General features: G+C 52.9%; 1 protein-coding gene across 2 annotated transcripts; it reads right to left on the reverse strand.

Moving 5' to 3' along the window:
- Positions 1 to 1,904: 1,904 nt before the first annotated feature.
- On the reverse strand, positions 1,905 to 23,584 carry TFAP2E (transcription factor AP-2 epsilon). Of its 2 annotated transcripts, XM_066204535.1 has the most exons (8): positions 23,478 to 23,584; positions 22,923 to 23,369; positions 22,574 to 22,625; positions 9,292 to 9,510; positions 6,614 to 6,842; positions 6,281 to 6,399; positions 2,895 to 3,036; positions 1,905 to 2,345 (listed from the first exon to the last, which is right to left on the reverse strand). In XM_066204535.1, the coding sequence occupies exons 1-8, from the start codon at positions 23,502 to 23,504 to the stop codon at positions 2,057 to 2,059; spliced, it is 1,524 nt and encodes a 507-aa protein (XP_066060632.1). In that variant the 5' UTR covers positions 23,505 to 23,584; the 3' UTR covers positions 1,905 to 2,056. The 2 variants fall into 2 exon arrangements, with proteins under 2 accessions (XP_066060632.1, XP_066060633.1); XM_066204536.1 differs by lacking the exon at positions 9,292 to 9,510.
- Positions 23,585 to 23,651: the final 67 nt, after the last annotated feature.

A 23,651-nucleotide genomic window follows, 5' to 3' on the forward strand; every position in this document is an offset into this window, starting at 1 on the left:
CAGCTTCTTACCCGAGGCAGGTAAGACTTACTTAAACCTGCTTCCTGACTTCCAGATTTCATGGGTGTCCCGTCTCTTGGTTTGGTGTCATCTTTCCCTGTTTGTGTTCTTTTATCCCATAGTTTTCCACACCTCTGCCACATCCTGCTCATGTGCTTCCTCCTGCATCTCCAGCCCTTGGTCCTGCCTCGCGTGGGAGTTGCTCCCACTTGAGTTACCCATGGGTTTACCAGCTGGATTTTACCAGATCTGTAAGTGCCATTCAGGACAGAGCAATACAGGGCAAGCACACGGATGTCATGCAGCATAATCTGGGTTTTGCTTCGTTAATCCTTTTTCTGACCATTCCCATCATGTTTATTTCTAAGATCTGGGAGTAGGAGGTGCTGGTGCAGAGTCCTGCTCGTGGTGACGCCACGAATGCAACTAATTTGGAGCTTCATTGCCTGGAGATCAGTGGGGCTGTTTTATCTTCTGTTTCATCACTGATACCATGAGGTCCTTCTGCAGCTCCTCACAGACAGGTTTAGATTTGACTACCCTGAGTAGTTCTGAAACATCAGCAAACTCATTCATCTCCACTGGCGCCAGCTGGCTCAGCACGAGGGCTGGGGACACCGGGCAGGAACACCAGCTCCTGTCACCCCCTGAGCTCTCTTTGTGGCAGCATTCAACCCCCAGCCACGAAACTGCATTAATTCTTTCTTAAATCTATGCAATTTCTTATAATTTCCATATAATAAACTTATAATCACTTTTAAGATACAACCACAGAGGCAAAGGATCCTTCTCACAAAGACGATGGAGGTGCCTTCTTCAAATAAAAAGAGGTTTATTAAGAGAATGAGAATGACATTGGTGGTGTGGGTGTTGTACATCTATTGCAGCATTAAGAGAAACAACAGCAAGTACAAAATCCTGCAGAACTTCTAGAGTCATCGTCGTCACAGCCTAGCTTGTCCATGCTACAGTTTGGTGGATCCAAAACTTCATTCCCATTTCTAATGGCAGAAAATCCAAAGATTTTCATCTTTCAAAAGAAAAAAAACAACCCAACCCAAAACAAACAAACAAACAAAAAAAAAGGCAAAAACGAAAAACCCAACTCAATTTGATATAAATAACTTGCACTGGACATTTTAAAACTTTCAGATTTTAATTACACATAAATAAATATATACAGATTTAGAACAGTTCAGTTTGGCCTGGTTCAAGTTCTGCTCCTTGTGCTTTATTTATTATTATTATTACTAATTTTAGGAACTTGTGTGCTGTTATCTGTAGGTTGTGGAGTTTTATTTAGTCCTGGATTTAACTTCACCTGCCTTATCCCCAGCGGGGAGGGCAGCAGTCAGGGGGGCTCCCCTCGATCCTGCCCTGGGACCCGTCGGCTGTGTGGTTGTTCCTCTGTCGTGCCGTGTCTTGGGGCTCCTCAGCCCACAGGAAAATCCACAGCGAGTCTCAGTTTGAAGCTGTAAACAAAGCCTGGACCTGCTTTAAATCCACAGCAGTTCTGCCAGCAATTTTCCTTGGCCTGGCGTCAGGGCTGGGCTGTGGCTGGGGAAATGGGGAAGGTTTCCTGTGTGCCTCAAAACCAGCGGATAAATCCAGGTAGAGCCAGGGCTCTGTCCCCCTGCCCTCGGCTGCTCCTGCTCTGGGTCTTGCACTGACGAGGCTTTTGCTCTTTCCTCTCAGTTCTTCAGCCGGAACAAATTCCTGGAGCACGTCAGGATTTCACTATGGGTTTTATAAAAAGCGAAATAAAATCAAATTGCACATGACTTGGCTTCCTGCATCCACGTTACAAAAACAAAAAGGCAAAACCCCAAAGCCATCAGCCTGGCTTCTCTCAATCTCACTACGTTCATTAGCGCTGTTTTCTTCTTCAATTCTTTAAGTCTTCCTTTTCTTTTCCTGTCTTTTCTTTGTTTGCTTGACGAGTTTCCTCACACGTTCAAACTCAGCAGTTCAGAAAACAGTGCACTGGGTCATCTTTCCCCCTGGAGCCATCGCTGGTGCCCGGTGGGGAAGCTTCACCGGGGGGGAGGCAGCGCTGTTATTTCCGATGCTTCACCTCTTTGTCTGACGCTTTGGAGTCCCCGGTCGTGTGCCCGTTCCCTGTGCTGTTCATGAATATTTTATCCAGCCCCTTGAGGGACTCTACCAGGTAGTTCTGGAAGGCGGTGAGGGCGGCGCAGATGGCCGGGCCCCCGAAGCCGTGGGTTATCAGGCTGAAATGAGTCAAACAGCTCTGGACTCCGGGCTCCAGGATGAGTGAGGGGCGGCTGTTCCCCAGTGGAGAGCGATCCTGGGCTATCAGGTCTGCAAACTCCTTGCAAATTTGCCTGAAAGAGAGAGGTTTGGTCACTGTAATGCACCCGGAGAGCTGCAGGACACAGTGATAGAATCATAGAACAGTTGGGTTGGAAGGAACCTAGAAGATCATCGAGTTGCAAACCTTCTGGCGTGGACACCAGGTTGCTCAGAACTTCATCCAACCTAACATTAAATGCTTTCAGGTGTGGGGCATCCACAACTTTTCTGGGTATATTTTGGGGTTCTTTTCCTGCTCCCGGCCTGAACAGTCACCTCCCCACTGGGAGTTTTTGGCTCCAGCCTGGGAAAGGCCCGTAAGTGCAGAACTGGCACCACTGCTGCTGCTGCTCCAGCTCTGAAAGGGCACATGAGGCAGAACAAAATGCTCCCTGGGTCTGCGTTACCCTCTCCCACGCAGGATCAAACCCTTCAATCCATGCGGGCCATTCTCCCTGCTGGACACCTTCCTGCAGTGTGAGCCCATCTCTTCCCCACAGAAGAGTAAAGTTTGGGGGCTAACACTGCAGGTTAGCAGCAGATACCAAATGCATCAGTGGCTCGTTGCCATCTGTACTCACTTGGTAGCCAGGAGCATGTTTTTCCTGGTGTGGAGCTCCGTGGGGTCGGAGTGCTGCCGGCACAGGTACTCCGCCGCCGCCTTGGCCGGGAACTCCGTTTCACAGACGTAGCCAAAGTCCCGAGCCAGGTGAATGGCTTCACCTGAAAGCAGGACAGAGGAACATCAGCACTGTGCCAACACCAGTGTGACTGGGAACTGGGAATTGGGAACTTCTGCAAAGCTTCAGCCATCTCAGTCTTGGGGCTAAGTTCTGGTGGGATTGAGTTTTTCATGGAAAAACTAATAAAGTACTGGAATGGTCTGTCTGGGGAGGTGGTGGAGTCACCATCTCTGGATGCGTTTAAAAAAAGACTGGATGTGGCACTTGGTGCCATAGTCTAGTTGAGGTGTTAGGGCAGGGGTTGGACTTGATGATCTTGGAGGTCTCCTCCAACCCAGTGATTCTGTCATCCCCTGTCTCAGTGGCCACCCAAGAGCCCTTCATCTCTTGCTGCCGAGTTTCTTATTCTCATCTGTAAAGCAATTAGTCTGTGTGGGCCAAATGAGCCAGTGCCAGCTCTAAACAGCAGCTGGGTCCTTCCTTTACTGTTTTACAAAATCATCAAGACAGTGCTGGCTTTGGAGCAGAGTGAGGTGTGATTCTGGGCACCGGCTACAAAAGGAAGAATAGCAGAGGCATTTCTTACTTGGGAGCATCCCCTGCTGCATCTTTCCCTATTTCCCAAATTTCCTGCTTGGCCTCTCCAAACTGAGAATAGACTGAAAGGGAGACTGGAGGGTCAAAGAGTGGCCTCAGCCCCGTGACTGCTGGACAAGGCTGGGTAGGAGGAAGGGGCAGGAGGAAGAGGCAGGAGGAAGGGGCAGGAGGAAGAGGCAGGAGGAAGAGGCAGGAGGAAGGGCAGGAGGAAGGGGGCTACATCCCCCACAGGGCCGGGGGCCCTCGGGCTGGACGAGCAGGCAGCGTATCCATCACCCTGTGGAAATGCCCACCCATTGATGGAATTGATCCATCTCCAGGCATCCCCGTGGAAATAATCAGAGCTGATGGCAATTGATCATGCCCAACACCCGAAATCCCGGTCGGGCAGGCAGAGCTAATTTGCCTTGCCCCCCTGCTGCTCACACGTATTAGGCCATCCATCCTGATAGCATTAACCCAGATCCCATCCCAGCCTGCCCGGCTCCCGGAGCTCAGACGGTGGAGCCCTGTTATAGGGAAGTGTCCCTGCTTCCCACATAACGACAGTACTTTCCACTTCATCTGCTCCTCCAGAGAAAGAGCAAATAAGGTAAACCTAAAGAATCAGAATTGCAGTTGTTTGTGTGTTAAAAAAAAAACAAAACAAACCAGTCAGAAAGGATCAAGTGCTGAAAAACTGATACTGGGGTAATAGAATAGAGCTGAGTGACCTCATGGTCAGTCAGAGCCAGGGCTAGAGCCAGGATTTATTTCTTCCATGAGTGTGTGAGTGCCTGCACATTTTGGTGTTTTTTTAAAGGCGATTTGGATGCTGGATTAGAGAGGTGTTCAGGGGGGACAGGGAACTCTGCCTTTAGTGTTAAAGACACATTGAGCCAGATCTTGAGGAGGAGAGGCTGCAGGAGAATGAACAGAGGGCCATGGTGGGCAGGGGGGCAGCAAAAGCCTGGCTGAGGGAAAACCTCCTTCCAAAGGCTTAGGGATGTTTCTGGAGTGGAAATACTGCCCTGCTGCTCCCCTGGGTCCAGGATGGAGGTGCTGTCATGGGGCACTTGCCCAAGAGAGGGTGAGTGCTTGGTGTGCGTGGTGAGGACTCCCAAGGGAGCTATTTCTCCCTGGTGCTCCCTGGGTTCTCCAGGATCATCCTCCCCATCTGTATGAGTGGCTGTGGGTCGGTGTAAGAAAAAAACTATTTCACTAGCACTCAACACCCCATCCGTTGTCTCTTCTAAATAATTGAACCTCAGGAAGGCAGAGGGGAGAAAACAAATTAAGCCAAGAGAGCAAATGTTCAGGAAAGAGTGTGTTTGGGGCAGAGGGGCACAAGTCAGTTGGTGTGTGCTGGGTGATGGCAGTGCAGCAGCCTCTTCCTCTGGGTGGAACATCCCTAGTTCCATCATGCTTACAAGCAGGAGGAAATTATATCCACCAAACACACATGGCACCACTCCTATTTACTATGAGCTGGGAAACAGGAACCAAAACATCAGCAGCCACTTGAAATCAAACGGTACATTTCTTCCTCCCTTTCTTCCCTTCATTCTTTTCTTCCTTTTCTTTCCATGGAAATCAGCCTTTCATTCAGCAGGAACCAACTGCCCTGGGTAACAACCTCCGCCTAATGAAGCGGGTCATTTAATTTGCTGGCGACAATGGAGATGATTTTCTATTCAGGATCCGAAGGCAGCTGCCTGCACCGTGCCGGGCACGGACACAATGGATTCCTGAGCTCAGAGGGAGGCAGAGCTGTCATTCCATTTGTTTGCATCCCCGTGTGCTTCTCTCCCAGGACGCAGAGGCAACATCATCATTTCCATGGTGGAGAGAAGTAGGAGGGGAGGAAGTAACTGAGTTAGGCAGGGGCACCTCACATGTCTGGGCAGGGCTCTGCCTGCCAGGGCAGCACCTTCTCCATAGCTCTGAGGGCGGCTGCTGCACACCTGAGCTCCACCTGCAAAACCTCAGAGCACTTTGACATCTCCTTGGCGTCTCACTCATTTCCTGGAGGAGGGAAGGACTTGGATATGGGGCATTTCCTTCTCACAGGCAACATGACACGGACCTGAGCTTGGGATTCTGCCCGAGGGCGGTGTGGTCAGAAGCACCCGAACTGTGCAGTAGGTGGGCATATGGGGCTGCAGAGTAGCTGGGGAATTCTTGGCAGCTTTATTCAGGCTTTTTTTGTGTTTGGTCTCTGTGACTCAACTATTAAAATCAGCTCAAAGAAATGAGGGATACCCTGAGCTCCAGCCAGAAGGATGCTCACAGTCCTGGTTGGCATCCGTGAGGAGACCTTTTCCGTGGGCCACATCTGATCCAACAGAACTGGCTGAGTTTTGGAAAACAGACATGGAAGCATAGAGTTCTAGAATGGTTTGGGTTGGAAGATGACCTTAAAGGTCGTGCAGTTCCAACCTCCTACCACAGCCAGGGCAACCATGCTTGGATATTTTCTTGGACATTTGCTGTCTTGGTTTCATTTGTGTTCTTCCCACTGCCTTCCCAAGAGTCTGCTCATTTAAAAGGACACATTCTTGAATCAGTGTGGAGACTTACACAGGGAGACTGCTCATTCAGTGGTGACCTCGCCTTATTTTAAGAGTTCTGGTTTGTGGAAAGCTGGAAATTAAGGGGATGGAAGTTTCAGCACTCCACCCTCCATGGGAGCAGGGAGAGACTCTTACCTTCCACGAGGGATGTGAGCAGGGTGACGTTGGCAGCTTTGCGCCTTCCTGCAGGTAGATTTAGTCCAATTTTCTCTAACCTTTCCCTTAAACACCGACCCCCATTTTTCGATTTGGCTCTGAAAAGAGAGAACAAAGAGGAAAAATAAATTTCCGTGTAATTCATGCTAAAATAACCATAATCCCAGCTTAAGGTTTGAGGTTTGAAAGGAAAGAAGAGAAAGCAATAAAAATACTATTCCTCAATGTACCACACACCAGAATTCCTCATCTCTTTATCTGAGGTAAGAGCTGGTGCTGAACACAGATCTTGGGGCTCTTGGGGCAGCTTACCTGCGGAGGACACCTCCGAGGAGAGAGGCATTGAGACACTCAGGGGGTGAGAGCCTCCTCTGCACCTCCCCGACCGTCACCTTGTACTTGGAGGTGGAGCTGAGCAGAGAGAGGCGGCCGGGCACGGAGCAGAAAACCTCGTTGGGATTCGTGACCCCTCCAATCAGGCCGTCTTTGTTCATGGACAGGGTGGAGATGGTGGTGCCGTTGGCCTTCGAGGGGATGGGCACTGGAGACAAGGAAGAGGGAGAGAAGAGGGGACCATGGCTGAGAGACCTAGACTCTCCAGGCAGCTCTCCAGCCCCTCCCAGACAGCAGCACACCTACTGGGATGTCTCATTAGTTCCTTATTTTCCTCAATGAGAGAAGCGAGGTGGGATGATGAAACTAAACTAAATAAAGGTTAAAGGAAAGGAAGAAGCCTGGACACTGCCCTTGCCTGCATTCCCACACTTCCCAGCCCAGCTATAATTAAAGCCAAGGTTTGGGCTGATCTTCTGGAAGACTGAGGATTGTCTTCAGTGTTGCTGGCTGGACCTGTGACCAGCTGCCCTCCCTGTCCCCCTGGGTGCTCCGTGGCGGTGGGTGGCCAGGTGAAACGTGGCTGGTCCTGCTGGCCAGGATGCCAATCTTCTCCAGGGATTGCAACTGCAGCCCAGCTCTGTGCCGGCACACACTGCATCCCACCAGGCAGGATCAACCACCTGAGCCAACACCTCCATTCCCTTCCCCAAAACCCAGGAGCTGCTGGGATGGCCAAGAGCTGTGCTCCCATTATGTGCCCAAGGGAACCAGGGGAAAGAGTTTCTGTGCCTTCAGCCCTGGGATTAGCCCCACAAATAGCCGCAGCCCTAAACTTTCATCATCCCTGGCTTAAAGGAAGCTTGAGAAGATCAAACCAAATTAATCCAGCACAAACTTCCCTTTGCTTAATGGGCGAAAGTTAATTAACACGAGGCTAGGCAGGGACTGCTAACTGCAGCATCTCATTGGGCCTATGGCGTCACACCAGGGCAAAGGGGCTCGGTTTTCCCATTTGTCATTCTGTAAGAAACGTTCTTAGACGCAGTAAAGGTTTATAAGTTAAAACTGTGGCTGAGACTTGTGCTTAATCTCTTTGGCTTTTGTGCTCTGAAATTAATAACCAATTTAACTCAGGGGAAAAAAAAAAAAAAGCAGGGTTTGAAAGAATCCAAAAATCATTTTAGCCCTGGAATTCTTTGTTCTTCCTCAGGAATGACTTGTTCCACAGTCAGATGGTTCCTGCAAGTAACACAGCAGTGAATGCCATGGTTTATAAAGAAAATATATATGCCCAAAATGAAACAGAAGCCCCAGGATTAACCAGGGAGGGTCCATGGACTGGATCTACGAGGGGGCGCTTACAATTGGCATATTGTAAATCCAGCTCAACGACTTGCTAGCATGGCAATAAAATTCAGCGCATGCTACATAAAAATGACTCATGTTTGAAGACTGAGGGGTGAATGGAAAGGAGCTGAAGGACACAGAGTTTCCTCCCAGCACAAAACTTATACAAAGGGAGCAGAGGGTGGGATACACCAGTGCCCTGCTGGAGCCGGCAGCTGTGGTCAGTGTTTGCCGTGACTGAGGTTGGTTCAGGGCAGAATAAACACAGGAACATCCCCCTGAGATGTAGGAAACCAGAATTATTTCCAGGAAGGAGCAACTTCAAAGCTTTCTTCCACAGTTCCAGAACAGGTTAGGTTAGTCTCTAGGGGATCCCTTAAAATCAGAAGTCAGAGCGTGGTTTGCAAATATCCGTGCAGCGCTGCTGAGGTGTGAGGCCCTGCAGGGTCCCAGCAATGGGCCGCCCCCAAACCAGACCCCCTTGGGGAGCAGGTATTGCTTGTAGTACCTTGTGAAGAGCTGTTTGTAATTGATACACTCTGTAACCTGGATTATATTTGGATACATCTGTGCATGCCTGCGATCATGCCGTGGCTGCGCTCAAGCCTCATGCGTGGCACACCCGAGGGACAGCAGAGCCATGCAGGGAGAGGGATCGTGCCTCACCACACATCCATGGGACACGGTGTCTGGGGAGGAGGCAAACCCAGCTGCTACCAGTGTGACTTAACACCGGAGCCTGTGGAAAACTGGGCTGGAGAAGGGTTGGGTACAGCTCTGTGTTTGCCAGTCACCTCACAGGCAGTGACAGAGAGGCACGGATGAGGTTGATGTGCAGCATGGAGACACAACACTTGGGAAACACATACTGGAGGTTTTAGGAATGATGCTACTGTCAGAAACAAAGCCCTGGAAAGCTGTGCCCTGGAGCCGACTGCTGTGAAGGGTAAAGCCCAGCACAGCTGGGTCAGCCCAGCTCTGTGCCACAAGCAAACCAGGCAGGCACCAGCACTGAGCGTGGAGTTTGGCATTGCTCTTCTGCCTCAAAGCCTCAGCCAAGGCCACAGCCCCGTCACTTTGGGCACGTGCAGGTGTGGGACAGGGCGCCTGTGTCACATAGAGCTTGTGCCCTCACTGGGCACACGGGATGTGAGGGACGGACAGAGCAGGCAGCAGCACTGGGAGCTGAGCCAGGCCCCGGAGTCCTGCAGCAGTGCTTCGTCCATTAGACAGCGTTGCCTCAATACGACAAGAATAAACAAAGCCACATTCGCCATTAATCATGAATTATTGTTATTGAGCCTCACCTGCTGCTGTTTGCCTGGTCTGATCTGCAGCTTGTTTGCCCATAAACATGCTGCAGGAGGGAGACAAGCTACCATTAAAGCCTGACAGCTTTGTTTCCTTGGCTTTTGGGGAACCAAAATTGTCTCTTGTCATCTGAGTAAACCAAAAGTCCCCCTCGATCTTCAGTTGCTGCTTTCCTGTTCCCGCAAGCAGCAGGTGATCGGAGCACCTGAGCCAGCCTGCAGACAAGAAGGAAGCATGAGAGCGGTGCGGGCGGCCGGCCGACAGCCCAACGCCCCGGCGCCGACCCCCTGCGCCCGGTGCTGCTCCCACAGCTTCGTGCCGAGGGCTCATCCCGGCTCCGGCGCAGAGGAAAGACCCTTTGGAGCGGGGACAGGGTCTGCACGATGAGGTTTGAGGCACTGAACGGCCCCGATGTGAGTGAGGGGCCTGCGGTGTCACTGTGCCCGAGAGAAGGAGCAGCCAGGCACAAAAAGGAGCTGAGAGCCACGTGGTGCTTTGCAGCTGAGGACAGAAATCAGAATCAGAATGGAAGAGACCTCCAGGATCATCAAGTTCAACCCAACCCTAACCTCAACTAAACCATGGCACAAGTGCCACATCCAGTCTTTTCTTAAAACACATCCAGGGATGGTGACTCCACCACCTCTGTGAAATGTCACATCATGTCACTGCACCCATCATCCCTTCTGAGGTCCTGTGGGATCAGCCATGGGAGACACCCGTTTTCAGCAGAGTAGGACATCACCTTTCCCACAGTGATCCGGCTCTCCCCTCACTCATCCCGCTGGCAGGAGCTTGGGCAGGCTCACGTCCCACTCCTGACCATGGAGGACGGGCTTCTCAGCAGAAACACACCCCAGAGATGCTCGTGCTCACAGTGACAGACCAACACGCTACAAAGGCTGATGAGGAAGGGCTGGAGGCTGGTGCCCAAACAGGTGCCCCTCCAGCCCACCTGGTGATGGGATGGGGTACCCCTGGGTCACCCCAGCCCTCCCCAGGAAGCTATAAATGACAGGGCACAAGTGGGAGTTTGGGTTGATTTAGCCAAAGAAAGCAGAAGAATGACACCTCAGATCTTTAACAACTGCTCAGAGCACTCCTGGGGAGGAGTGCAAGATCCTCTTTGTTATCTGTTCTTATTATTTATCTATTATTTACTGATACTTGATTGTTTCACTCTGTCCTCCTAAATTTTTTTTTTTTGCTCTTTTCTTAAACTGCCTGGCATTCCTTAGGGGGTTTTTCCCGTGGAAGTGTTATTTATTCAGATTAGATTTTGCTACTTCCAAATCAGCAAATCCAGGTGAGCTTGGCTGCAGATTTCAAACACTAAAGCCCCCGTGAAGCATTTTGACCTGCCCTGGGGAGGCTGCAGGTGGGCTGGACACAGGTAAGCACAGGTCAGAGGGGTCAGATCTGAAAGGGAAAACAGTTTTTGGAATAAGGTTATGCTGGCAGACCTCAAAGGGCTTCACGCGTTGCTGATCCTCAGCCCAGTGCTGGTACAGCACCAGCCACCGAAGCCATTAACTCACTCCTGACTCAAGCCAGCTTCTTAGTGCAGCTGGGGAAAATAGAGGGACAGAGCAAGGTAAATGATTTACCACAGCTCAGGTACACGGGCATGATCTGTGTGTGTGCAATTCCGGTCTGTGGGAATGCCTTTCTAAGCAATCCAGGCTTCAGCTATTGCCCAAGTGTTGGGAAGTGCTGTGCTGCAGGCTGATTACATACAGCCTCTCTTCTCATAGCTCTGGATTTTCTGTAGGAAGCTGTGAAATCAAGCTGTTTGTCACCATATCATCTTGGCTCCTGGTGCTGTGGTGATTTGGAGAAGGGCAGCACGGCAGGAACAGGCATACAGCAGAATCTTGCTGAGTGCTGGAAGGGAAATGATCCTCATTTCTTCTGTACACCTCACAGGAGGTGTTTCCATCAGACTCAGCCTCTCACTGCGGCCTTGAACCTCACAGGGCAGGTCCCACTTGCAATCTGTCATATTCCAGGTGTGTGTGAGCAGCACTGAAGAGACCCAAACTCCCATGAGAGTCTCTTGCCCCCGTGCTTGGAGCAGGTACACGTGACTTCACTTTCCCTGTGAATCACAAGGTTTGTGATCTCCCATCAGAGGAGCCTTTTGTGTTGAGTCAGCTCTGGTTTGTCTTTCAAACGTACCCTGGTGCAACTGTCACATGATGAAACCCCACAACTGCATTTGCTGGGGCTCAAAAAACCCTGATGCAGAGAGAGAGTGATTTTGAACAAGTCCTGGTACTTAAAAACACCAAGGGCTTCATTCCTTGACTTCCCTGAACTGGAGAACACCCTGCCTGCCTGGGGTTATCTCCTTGTGTCTGGCACAGCCAGACTGGAATTGTGTTATGACACAGGACAAGTTACTATCCCAGTTTGGGCTTGACTGTCTCCAGCAACAAATTGCAGATAATAATATAATAATGTCTGCCTGGGAGGGATGCTGTGATACCCAATTAAAACTTGCCAAGTAATCTCTGGTGAAAGACTTCTCCAGGTGAGAAGGCCTTGGGTGTTGAATGCAGCCAGGAGGAGCTGGTCCAGTGCCTGAGCACAGGATATGATGTCCCTTGGAGCAGACAGGCAATGGAAAGGCAATTCCCATGAACAACAGGAGTCCCCATACCTCCAGCGATGCTGCAGGTGGGATGGGATGTCACAGCCTTGTCTCCCTGGGGGTTTTCAGGAGACACCCGGGAGAAAGATATAAACACGGCTGAAAGGATTGCTCGGCTGTGAATCCAGTGAATGGAATAAGGAGCCTCATTGCCTTCAAAGTGTCCCAAAAGAAAGCACAAAATTTCTGCCACTTCTGTTCTGGCTTGCAGAGGTATGTCCTTTGGCTTTTAAGTTCGAGGTAAAAAGGAGGAGCAAAACAAACCCATTCTTCAAAGGCTTTTACCTAGAAAACCTTGGAGAATTTCCTGGTTTTGCCCAGTGAAATCCAGCACGAACCGATCCTCCGCACCTCTGCTTCCTCATCCTCCCTCCCCGTGTGGTCTGGGCTGAGGATGCTCCGTTCCTTAGCTCCTGCATCCTTTCTTTCCTCATCTTTGTTCGCCAAAATTTGTGGGTGAAGTTACCATTGTGACTCCTGGAAATGGACACTTTGATATGTAAATATTCCGTGATAAAGGTGCAGCTGCAGCCCGGCTCAGTCTTCAGTGCGGGGATTGCAGGGAGCTGCGGGAGCCGATGTCCGTGCTCGGGAGCTGGCAGCAAACCATCGACTTTTGGGTCTAAGGGAAAAGAAACTTTGCCTACGAAAAGAGAAAAATACCAAGCACTGACTCGTTTCCATAGGCGAAATGTGCTGCCTGCTTGCAAAATGATTTGTAAGCAGGAAAATTTGTGGTACTTGGGAATTGAGTTGCTTATCGTGGTGTTATTTGTTCTGTTCCATTTCCAGCTGGAGCTCGGGGTGCTGCGAGGGGAAAAACAGGTCCAGAGGGAACATGCAAATCGCTGCCCGTCTTACCAGTCTGTTTTCTTCTCTCCCCAGACACACTGCAGGTAAATTCTCTTCCTGGGTAAGGCGGAATCCCTGGATATCGGGGCTTTTATTGCGACATGCCTTTAAAAGTGGGAGTGTGCTACAGTTGAGGTTGCATTTTAAAGAGGTATCAGTGAATCGCCTTAGGAGACAACCTGGGACAAAGCAATCGCTCATCTTCAGGCACAACAGCGCTGTCTCCAGCCCCCCACCAAAGCCTCTTACCCCCCGTCCCTCTCCGGGGCCGCGCCCCGGTCAGCTCGGCTGCCTCGGGCATCGCTGCGGGGCAGAGACCCGAGCCGTGCTGCCCTGCAAGGGGGCACCTGCACCCTCCAAACCTGCCGCAGGTGCCGAGGTTCTGGTTCCAGGACTCTGCAGGTGCAGCGATGACAGCCCCAAAGCCCCCGGTTTATTCCCTTGCCGGGGGGTCCCGCTGCTCTGACCCGCTCCGGGCCGGCAGCTCGGGCTGGTCGTGTGCAGCCCCCGATGAAAGTGCTGCAGAGAGGTTTGAGACAACAGAGATTGCTGTTGTCTTCCGGGAAGAGCTGTCAGTGAGCTCGTCTAACCTTTGTTTGAATGTCTCTGATGTGAATTATAAGATGGAGATACATATATAAAAAAATATCTGGATGTGGGTGTGAGCCAGGGGCTGCTGCTCCCGCCATCCCTTTAAAATCCCTTTCTCAGGGAGAAGGTGCTGCAGAGTTCAGCTGCTCCAATTTCCTGGTGTTTCAGCGGAGAGGTATTTATTGATGGTCCAGGGAAGGAGGTCAGAGCCATCAGCTGTATTTCAAACGCGCACTCTGTAATTATCCTCTCTTCCCAGAGGGGATTATACAGGTATTCTCTTTATCTCAAATGCAGAACCTGAACCAAGTCCCCGTGTCAAAGAGCCTCTCTAGGAACCACCATCATCGGCCTTTTCAAATGGAAGGATGGAAAGAATCTCGGTTTTATCTGTAGGTTTTCGAGATCGACGAGTCCTGATAGGGAAACGAATCTCGGACCCTCAGAGGAGAGCAGGGAAACAACTCCAAACTATTCCCATGAGAAAGCTAATCAGGAGAGGTCCCATGCCTATGCAAAACTCCCATATTTAACATTTTGTTTCCCATGCAAATCAATTCATCAGGTTGGGAAAGAAATATGAAGTTGCCACGTGATATTAATTCCATTTTTCAGTCTGTACCTCTGTTTGACCCAGTGAAGTCCCAGCCAGGCATCACTGCAGGTGTCTCCTGGGAGCTTTGGGATGGATCGACGGAGCAGGAAGGCTTAGACTCCCCCAAATCCTGAGGTACAATGGCTTGGTTAAGGATGGTCCCTGCCGGGTACATCATGCTTTGATAGGAATGGCCAGCACATATAATATTAAAAATTATTCAGGCCCCTGTGCTCCTGCAGGACTTGGGAGGGGGATTAGAAAGTGTTTTGCAGTTGATAATTTCAGATGATGCATTTTCCTGCTTCACCATTTCGAAATGACTAGACCTCAAATATGCTGCTGTTCAGAATAGTTTGTCAGTTTTTTGGAAACTGCTCACAATTAATTTGTGGCGAGCTCCCACATGTCTCCTTTCCATGTTTCATTTCACGGAGTGGATTCTGCTGTCTGGAGAACCCTGATGTCACAGCCTGAGCCAAAACATTTCACCGGAAGGCACCAAACATCAGTGATTAAAATGTCCCCCTAAACAGTAAAACTCAGGTGTCTGAACCTTTGAAGAGAACGAATGAAAATTATTTGGGTTCTGCTTTTGAGGGACGAAGTGTTTGGAGTTATTTCCTGGACTGTTGGTTGGAAGCCGCCCCGATGCAGCGACTTCATTGGAGAAGTCTGTTTAGTCTGGTAATTCTCATTATTTCCCTCCCCCTTGATTCTAAATTACTTTTTCCAAATCTTCAGCTATGCTCTTCCATATCTACGTTAGAAAATTAACTATTTCAATTTCAGTTCAATTACTGAATAATTACTTAAAATTCAGTTCAAATTCTGCCCGTATAGAATTCACGTTTCACAGCACAAACCAAACAGGTTTAGAAACGGGAGGCTGGAGAGTCAGAGGATTTAAGCCAGAGGAATTGCGAACCCACACTGTTCCACGCTGACACCAAGGGAAGTTCCCCATCCAGTGTCACCCCTGGCTGTGCTGCAGTGAGTGCTCCCAGCTCCACACACTCCACAACTCTGCCTGTAGCATCAACCGCCCCAAGTTTAATCCTTTAGCAGCACAAACACTTTGGCACCCAGTCTATGAAATCTTTACCTCTTTAATCCATTTTACAATGACATGCATGAGAGATTTTCCCTGTATTCCCTACAGATGCACCTGAATTTGTGTGGCAGGGATCTCCACAAGCTAAAAGGGGAGAACAAAGCTGTGACGTTGCGGTGAGCGGTGGCTGATCCCGTGGAAGCCGCTGCGATGCTCCTGTCAATTCGTTAAATCTATTCAGGTTGTTGAAGGGCAAAAGACCATTCAGCAAAGGTTAGACATGAATAATAATAGAAAAAATTTTTCCCTTCACACTGAGGGAAGAATTTTGCTGCCAGCCCGCCGAGCTGGCAGGGTTTCAGTCTGGGTCTGACCGCAGCAACGTGAATCTCTCGGTTCAGCGGCTCCTCCGGAGCTGCCGGCTTGTCCAGGGATTGTTCTGGGGACAGGCACTGCTCACCCACTGTCACAGCGAAAAAGGCTTTTCCTTTCCCTTGCTCGGATGCCCTGGGTCACTGACACCAGCGTATTGGTGAGACAAACCCTCTGATGATGGTTTTTCAATGGCTGCCCCATCTCTTGCTAACTGGCATCTTGTGCTGGAAACCTCCCTAAGCACCCTCGGTCACATCCTCTGCTTGCACCTCTCCAGCCTGGGTTGCTGGCTGTGCTCTCTCCCATGCATGTGGCCACTTTGGGGCTCCCAGGGAGCCCTGGGGACACCACTTGCTCTCTGGGACCTGTCTGACCAGTCCGGAGGGAACAGGGCCTGACCCAATCCCTCTCTCCCTGGCGCCTCGGCACTCTGGTGACTGATGCCAGATAAATGCCTGAGATAGAGGGTGGGGAGACTCAGCCCGGCTGGAATCCCAAGCACGCACTGCAGACACTGTGGATGGATTTTTAAGCCAAGAAGGTGAACCTGCTCCCAGCTCCCCTCGTTCTCCTCCATGCCCCAAGCTCCTGCCATATTGTGTTTTGGGGTTGTTTAATTGCAATGGGTACCTTGGGCTCATTTCTAGCAATTCCCTCTCACTCTCAAGTGCTTCTCCGCCCTTTCCCCCCAAACCACAACACTTCTAAGCTAAGGGAAAGCAATACCTGGGCATGGCAGAGCTGGGTTGGGGACAGGCCAGGGAGATGAGAGCTGAGCACGCAGCAGCTCCAAGCAACACATCCAGATTTGCTAATTAGTTCCTCCATTAAGGATTTAAATAAACAAACAAATGGAAGGACAGCAAAAGTGAGTAATTCCCTGGATCACACAGGAAAGGGTGGGATGGTTTAGTGGTTAGAGTGCTAGTCTAGGACTTCAGAGAACCTCATTTAGGTTCTTCAAATAATTAAGAGAGATTGCAAACATTTTTTTTTCTGAGATCATGTATCTTGGGATATTATTAAACAGGGAGGAATAGTCCGTGTTTGCCTCTGCTCTGCTGCAGGTTTAGTGTGATCCTGGACTGGAGTGACATCGATGGGTCCCTATGGGTCTTGCCTGTGTCTGTGCTGCCATGGGTGTGTGTCCTGACGGACCCCAGTGAGGCAGATACCTGTGCTGTCACACAAATTAAGATCTTGGCACCGCTTCCTTTGCAGGGACAAACCCCAAAGGTGTCACCTGGCCAAGGTTGTCCTACTGCCAGTCCACCTGTGGATGAAGTCGCCCCTGTGGGAGCCAGGGTAGTGATGTGACAGTGGCCACCGAACTGCAAAATTACCTCACAGCCCCCAAGATGAAGGGAAAGGTGCTCCAGAGCAAGCCCAACATGTCTGTGCTGTCCATGGAGAAGCCTCACCTGGGGTCCTCCTCCTGGAGCAGAGGTGCTGCTGCTTTGGCTCAAGCCACAGGCCAATAAACAACCCGAGCTGGCTTTCCTGAACCTATCCTTTAAGAGTTGCTCTTTATTTCTAACAAAGAAAAAAAAATTCATTTAAAAACATCTAATTAAACAGTAAGTCATGACAAGGTACATGAAACTTGGAGATAACACATGCCTGGGAGGCACTGGGGAGGTTGAGACAAAGCCCAGTGCCTTCACCAGTACCCGCGTGTGTTATCTCACATGAACACACACCTGGGCTTATCCTGGTGCAATTATAGGACATTAAAAATATAATTTTAATGGAGGAATGGTGATCTGGATGCAGTTCAGAGTAAAAACTTTCTTTTAAGTTTCTCTGTTTGATTAGTAGGTGTTCCTGCCGCGCACCGTGTGCGCGCGAGGGGGAAGCGCCGGGATCGGGAGGTGTGACTGTGTTTTGAGGAACGTTGCTCTATCTCCCGGTGTGTGCGAGGGCTTGTCAAAACTTTAAAGCATTCATGAGCAGCATTAAGGCAGCAAAACTTCCAGTCAAGACCTGGCTTGTCCCGGGTGAGCCCCTTTCCTTACTCAGGCAAACTACCGCTGCAGATGAAGCTGCAGAGAGCTGGGAGGGCTCCCCATGGAGCCCAGCACCCTGCAGCTGACTGGAAGCCAAGTACCTCCACCCACGGCCCTGGACAGTCCTATAAAAGCTGTGTCTTCACAGCCCCAGGTGTTTTACAGGACGACCTCATTTATTACCTTGCTCATCACAGGAAATGATGTTTATCTAATCTACCACTCTTTCAGGATTTTTTTTTCCCTGCTACATCTGGCTTCTTACATTTCTTACAGCTCAATTCCTACTTGCACCAAAAAAAAGGAGAAATGGCACTGCTGCTGTCATGCCAGTGCCTCAGTCCCACCAGCTTGAGAAGAGGCCAAGAAGCTTCAAAACCTGGAGCTTGCGTGCGGTGGCGAGTGGATCTAAGGATCTTGGTCTTAATCTCCCTCCTCTGCCGCATTCCTTAGTAGTGACAGCTACTTCTTGCAATATTCCTGACTGCAGGCTCTGAGGCACAGCTTTCCATCTGTCTGTCCAGTATCCAGCCAAACAGGTCCACATTCCTGAGCAGAAACGCTAGCACTGCCCCTCGGAGTGGCTCGAAAGCCTCGGATGGAAATTGGAACAAGTCACAAACATGAGGGAGGGCGGCAGCAGCCAGATCCACAAACACGAGGGACAGTGGCAGGACCAGATCTACAAACACGAGGGACAGTGGCAAGAGCCGGGTCCACAAACACGAGGCACAGTGGCAGGACCAGGTCCCACTGCCCCAACCCGGAGCCCGGGGATGTGCGCAGTGCACAACTGAGTGCCAGTGTGAGCCCACGCTGGTCACACCCTGCTCTGTCTCTACTCCAGGTTGTAAAATGCCACAGCCAAAACTTGTGCCTGGGAGCGGGTGCAGCAGCCCCTGTGGCTCACCCTGCTCCTGCTGCCACAGGGCCCCAGCTCACTCCGGCCCACCACTGGCAGGACCCTGGGCTGCTCCCACACTCCAGCGTGTCCCCAGGTGCCAGGGAAAGACATTTCTATTTTTCTTTGTAATAAAAAGGCTCTCTCAGAAGCTTTCTGCTGATCCCAAAAGGATGTGAAAGCAATAAAACCCCGCCTTATTTTACAACCAAGCTGCAGGATTTTTTGCTACTGAGCGCAACGACCTAAAGCTCGATTTCATAACCAGAAAGTTGCGCCCTGCACTGGGAGCTCGGGGCTTGCTGAATTCACAGTTTTATGTCTGGGGGGGTCTCACAGACCTCAGCACCTGACCTGGGCATCTGAACAGCAGGGCAGCAGGTGAGTGGAGCAGAAAATTCCTGAGCTGCTGTAGACTAAAGCAGCCAGAGCCCCAACTAAACTTTTTCAGAGCTAATTTTAATGTTTCCCTGTCTAATTATCTTCCTGGTCTTATATAAATGCTTGGAAGGAAAAATAATGGTGGTAATAATAATAACAATACCAACCACAAACAAAACAACAACAAAAGAAAGACACAGAAAACAATTTCTGAAATACTTTTGTAAAAAAAAAAAAAGGGAGAATGAACAAAAGGGGGTACAAGATATTCATAAATATACTACTGCCCTTATCCAAAATTTTATCTATTTAATTCCTGAACAAAATCTATCTCCCAGTTTGTGGTGACAGCACGGGGGAAAACCTCATCCTCCATTTTTCAGAGCTATCACATCTCTCCCTGCTCCAAGTCCCAGCTCACACGCCGCACCCCACAGCCAAACCGGGCCCCCTCACCGGGGGTTTCCCGGTACCCCGCAACACCCGGCGCCTCCAGCACTAGGGATCACCACGGCGATAACGAACCGGAACCAGTCCCGAGGGCAAGGCTGGAAACGGGTGTTTGAACGCCTGTTTCCAGCCGGGATCTGCCTCCCTGGGCAGCACCCGCCGCCGGGACCCGGCTCTCCGCGCCGCGATGCGGGCACAGCGCAGCCACCGCCGGCACTGCGGGATGGGGGCCCCGGGACGGTCTCCCCAGCCCGTGCTGGGGAGAATCCCTCCCTTCTTCCTCTCCACTTGCTTAATTCGGGGCAGCCAAGGGGCCGGAGGGCTGCGGGTTCGGGAAAACATTCGGAGGGGAGAGGATGGCAAAGCACCGCTTCTCCCAGATGCCCACAAAAATCCCTGGAATTATATTAACGGCTGGAAGTGTGGAAGTTTATTTAAGAAGGAAAAGGAGGGGAAAACAGACACGCAGTCGGGGATGCTTCCTCCTAGCGCCCCGAGGCTACGGGCAGCATCTTCCCCGCGCCGGGCAGCGCAGCTCCGCGCCCGTGGCGGGGCCCGTCCGTGCGGGGGGACATCGGCAGTGACCCCCGTGCCGTGGGGATGGCCCCGAAATCCCGGGATACGGGAGGGGACAGGCTGCGGGGACAGCTCAGGGCTGCGGGCTCTTCCCTCCCGTTCGCGGCTGTTTCTGACCGGGGACTAAATGCGACTCCACGGACGGGAGTTAAAAAGGGAGATTTGGGGCAGGTGATTAATATTTTGTTGAACCAGGACAACAGTATCTCGGCAATTAATTAAGCGAGATAAATCTGTTTTCACAAGCACAGATTTCGATCAGGTTTCTGTCCGACGGCCATTCCGTCAGGAATTCCAGGATTAATCGCTATTTGGGATCTCGGTGCAATTTAGGATAATACTGCGCTTTTTAGGGTTTACCCTCGCTCCCTTCGGAAAGGGGATCCTCGAGCCCTGCTGCCCAGCTTCCCCCCTCTGGCACTTTCTGCCCGGGACCCGCCGGGAGCTGCCTCAGATGGTTTTAATTTAATTTTATTTTTCCTGGGGTGTCGTTCACCCGCGGGGACCCGGGCTCGGCTCTGGCCCCGTTGGGGCTCCAGAACACAGCTCAAAGCTGACAGAGCCAGCGGAGTGAAAACGACCACATTTTATACCTTCTAAAAAACTAAATAAAACCGAATGTAAAGGAATTTATTCCCCGGGCCGTGTGGAGGGCAGAGGCGTTTGATCCGATATTCCCGGCTTCAGCTTCCAGAATTCCTCCGATTTCTTTTTTGAGCTGAACTCGCCCGTTTGGGAGCTTCCAGGGGCAGGGAGAGGGGAGCGTGGCCATCGGCTCCGGTCCCCGTTCTCCCCATCCCCGACAGCGGGTGGGTGACAGAGCGGTGCCAGGACAGAGTCCCCGCTGCTGCCGCCGCTTCCAGGAGCCCCCGGCGGCTCCGTCCCGCCGCTTCCAGCGTGGCTGCCCAATTCCCCCCACAAACACGCTCCGGGCTTTGGATTTATCGATTTCTCCAGCAAACTCGGTGCTTCGCGCTCCAAACACAGGGATAATAACGGAAAAAAAAATTAAAATAATAAAAAAGAAGGCAAAAAAGGGGATGGAAAAGATAAAGTAATATTAAAAAAATTTTAAATACCCAAACGAGAACAGGCGTTGAAGAACAAGTGTACGTGAGCACAGGGGTTGTGGTCGAGCTCTTTGGCCCATTCCCGCCTTCAGCCAGAGATATTTTAATTTTATTTTTCCTCTTTTTCTTCTTTTTTTTTTTTTTTTTTTTTTTTTTTTTTCTTTCCAAGACTAGAGGACTAGAGAATCTCCAAGGGCAAAAACCAGGCACTAAACAACGACAAATCCTCCCGACAGGAGCCAAAAAATTCTAAATAATGGCGCTTTTGGAAAAAGGAGGGGGAAAACCCAAACGAACAACTCTAACTCCAACCGAACTTCCAGACAAACATTCCCACTGCGGAGTGTTTCCCGAGCGTTCCGGGGTGCTCCTGCCCGGCCCAAGCCGCGGAGGTACGGTCGGTGCCGGCCCACGCACCCCTCAGCTTCTTGCAACCATTCCTCACTCCCGAATGTTTAATGAAACGCCTCTCCAGCGTTCTGATTAAAGCTCAATTAATGCGGGTCATTAATGTCCCGCTGGCAGCCGCGTGCTCCTAGAACAGCCTTTTCTAGGGAAAGGGGCTGTGGCGCACCGAGAGTGCCGATTCCCCCATGAAACGACCGGTGGCAGCTGGGGGAGAACCGCACGATCGGGAGGATTTTCGTGCTGTTACCGGGGATCGTCTGCGGCCGGGACCGGCACCGGGACTGCGGGGCCGTAGCACCCACGGGCCCACGTTACCGACCCGCCCCGGTAGCTGCGGTTCCGTTCGCACCGGGGGTCGGAGGTTAAATGCGTCCTTCCCATCCATATATTTCTGTAAAAAATCTCGGGGAGAAGCCAAGAGCAGTGCTCGAATATTCCATAGTAGCGATCTCCCCGAGCACCGCACTGGACGCTCCCGGGGCCCCCTCCTCGCTCTCGCAATGCCCCGGCGGAAGGTTTAGTATATTTTAGAAATATTTTAGGAAGCTGAGCTGCTCTACCCACCGGCTCGTTGGGATGTGGGGGACTGGTCAGCGTGTGGGGCAGAACCAGACCCGGGAGACCTCGGGGGTCGAGCAGAACCTCTGCCCGCAGCCCCGTTCCCCGCGACGGTCCCGGAGAGGAAGGCTGTTCTTCCCCTCTGGCCCCGGAGCGAAGCCCCGGTTCTGGAGCGGCAGAGGGGGTCTCCGCAGACCCGGGTTTTGCCGAGGTAGGGGGCTGCGGGACGCCCCCGACTACAAGGACGGGCAGTACTGGCCCCAAAGCCGCACTATTTCTCGACTCCGTTAAACGCGTCCTTCCCCTCGGTACCAATCCCGCCGAACGGGCCCGATCCGCCGTGGTCCCGGGCGGTGTGAGGCGGTTCGCGGCCCGCGCTGCCTCCCTCGCCGCCGGGCACGGGGCTCCGACCGGGGGGCGGCGGGACCGGGAGCACCGGGAGCTGCCGCCGAACGCCGCCGGGGCATCCCCGGGCTTTCCAAGCAAACCGTACGCGGCCGCCGGCGGGGTGGGCCCCGAGGCTCCCCGACAGCAGGGTCAGCTCGTCCGGGCCCCTCGGTACCGAGAAGGATCGGCGGCCGCGGTACCGCCCGAGGGAGAGCAGCGGGCCGGGGACGGGTGGGCGCGCTGTCCCGCCGGGATCCGCCGCTTTCGTTTTAGTCACGCCGAGGACACGAGCGAGCTCTTCCCGACGGGCGGGGGCAGCCCCGCGGGAGGGCGGACGCGGTGTACCCGACGCTGGGGAGCCCCGAGGGCAGGAGCGGGGCCCGGGCCGGTGCCGCTTTCCGCTGAGCCGCCGCGCTCTTACCTTTCTTGATCACGGACTGATCGAGCAGGTTCATCCCGCCGTCGTCCACGGCCTGAAAGCACCGAGGAAAGAGCCGTCAGCCGGCTCCTGGCACCGGCTACTCGCGGCGCAGAGACAGCGCGGCCTCGGCCCGATCCACCCGCTGCCCCCGACCAGAAGGAATTCTGAGGGCACGAGTAATGGGAATCCCCGGCCCGGTGTTTCTGCCTGCCCGGGGGTACGGACGCCGCGGGGCCTGACTCGTCCCGGCCGGGAGTCCCCGGTTGCACAGGCAGAGAGATCTGACCCCGTCCCCTCACAACCAACCCACCCCGGGCACCCTCCCGGTGCTCCCGCCGTCCCCCCATACCTGGATGTCCTCGAGGCCGTGGTGGCCGAGGCCGTGGAGGCCCAACGGGCCGTCGGCGAGGCCGTGGCCGCCGTCGGGGAGCCCGTGGAGCAGACGGGGCACGGCGGGGTACTCGCGGCGGGGGTCGAGCCCCAGGGCGCGGTGGGTCTGCGAGAGCAGCCCCGTCTCGTCCTGCCGGCCGCGCTGCGGGGGCCAAGCCGGCTGCTGGTGCTGGTGCAGGGGGCTGAGCGCCGCGTACGGGTCCGCCAGGTGAGGGTAAGCGGGCTCCTGGCCCTGCGGGTAGGGCAACGGCGGCTGCGGGTACGGCGGGGGGAAGTAGGGCGGCTGGAAGTCGGCGGCGGGCGTGTGGCAGAGCGGCGGCGCCGAGCCGTAGGGCGCCTGGTTGAGCGAGGGCAGCTGCGGCAGGCGGGCCCCGGCCGGCGCCCCGGGCAGCCCCTCGGCGCGGTCCTGCGGCGGCGAGAACAGCGGAGGTGAGGTGGGCACGGACCCCCGGCCCCAGCCCCCGACTCCCCGTCCCGTCCCGTCCCGCCAGACCCGTGCTGGTCCCGCACTCACCATGCCCGGGTAGCTGTGCACAAGCATCGGTGCGGGCCCGCGGCAAGCCCCGGGCGGGCCGGGCCCCGGGGGTGCCCCCGTCTCCGCCCCTCTATCCCGCCGGAGCGGCGTCTCCCATCGCCCGCCCGCTCCTCTGCGCCGGCCCCGACTCCATGCACGCCAGTTATAGCGGCG

Source organism: Chamaea fasciata, unplaced genomic scaffold, assembly GCF_029207755.1.
Source record: "Chamaea fasciata isolate MVZ Bird 193981 ecotype frontalis unplaced genomic scaffold, bChaFas1.0.hap1 SCAF_26, whole genome shotgun sequence".
Classification (NCBI taxonomy): domain Eukaryota; kingdom Metazoa; phylum Chordata; class Aves; order Passeriformes; family Sylviidae; genus Chamaea; species Chamaea fasciata.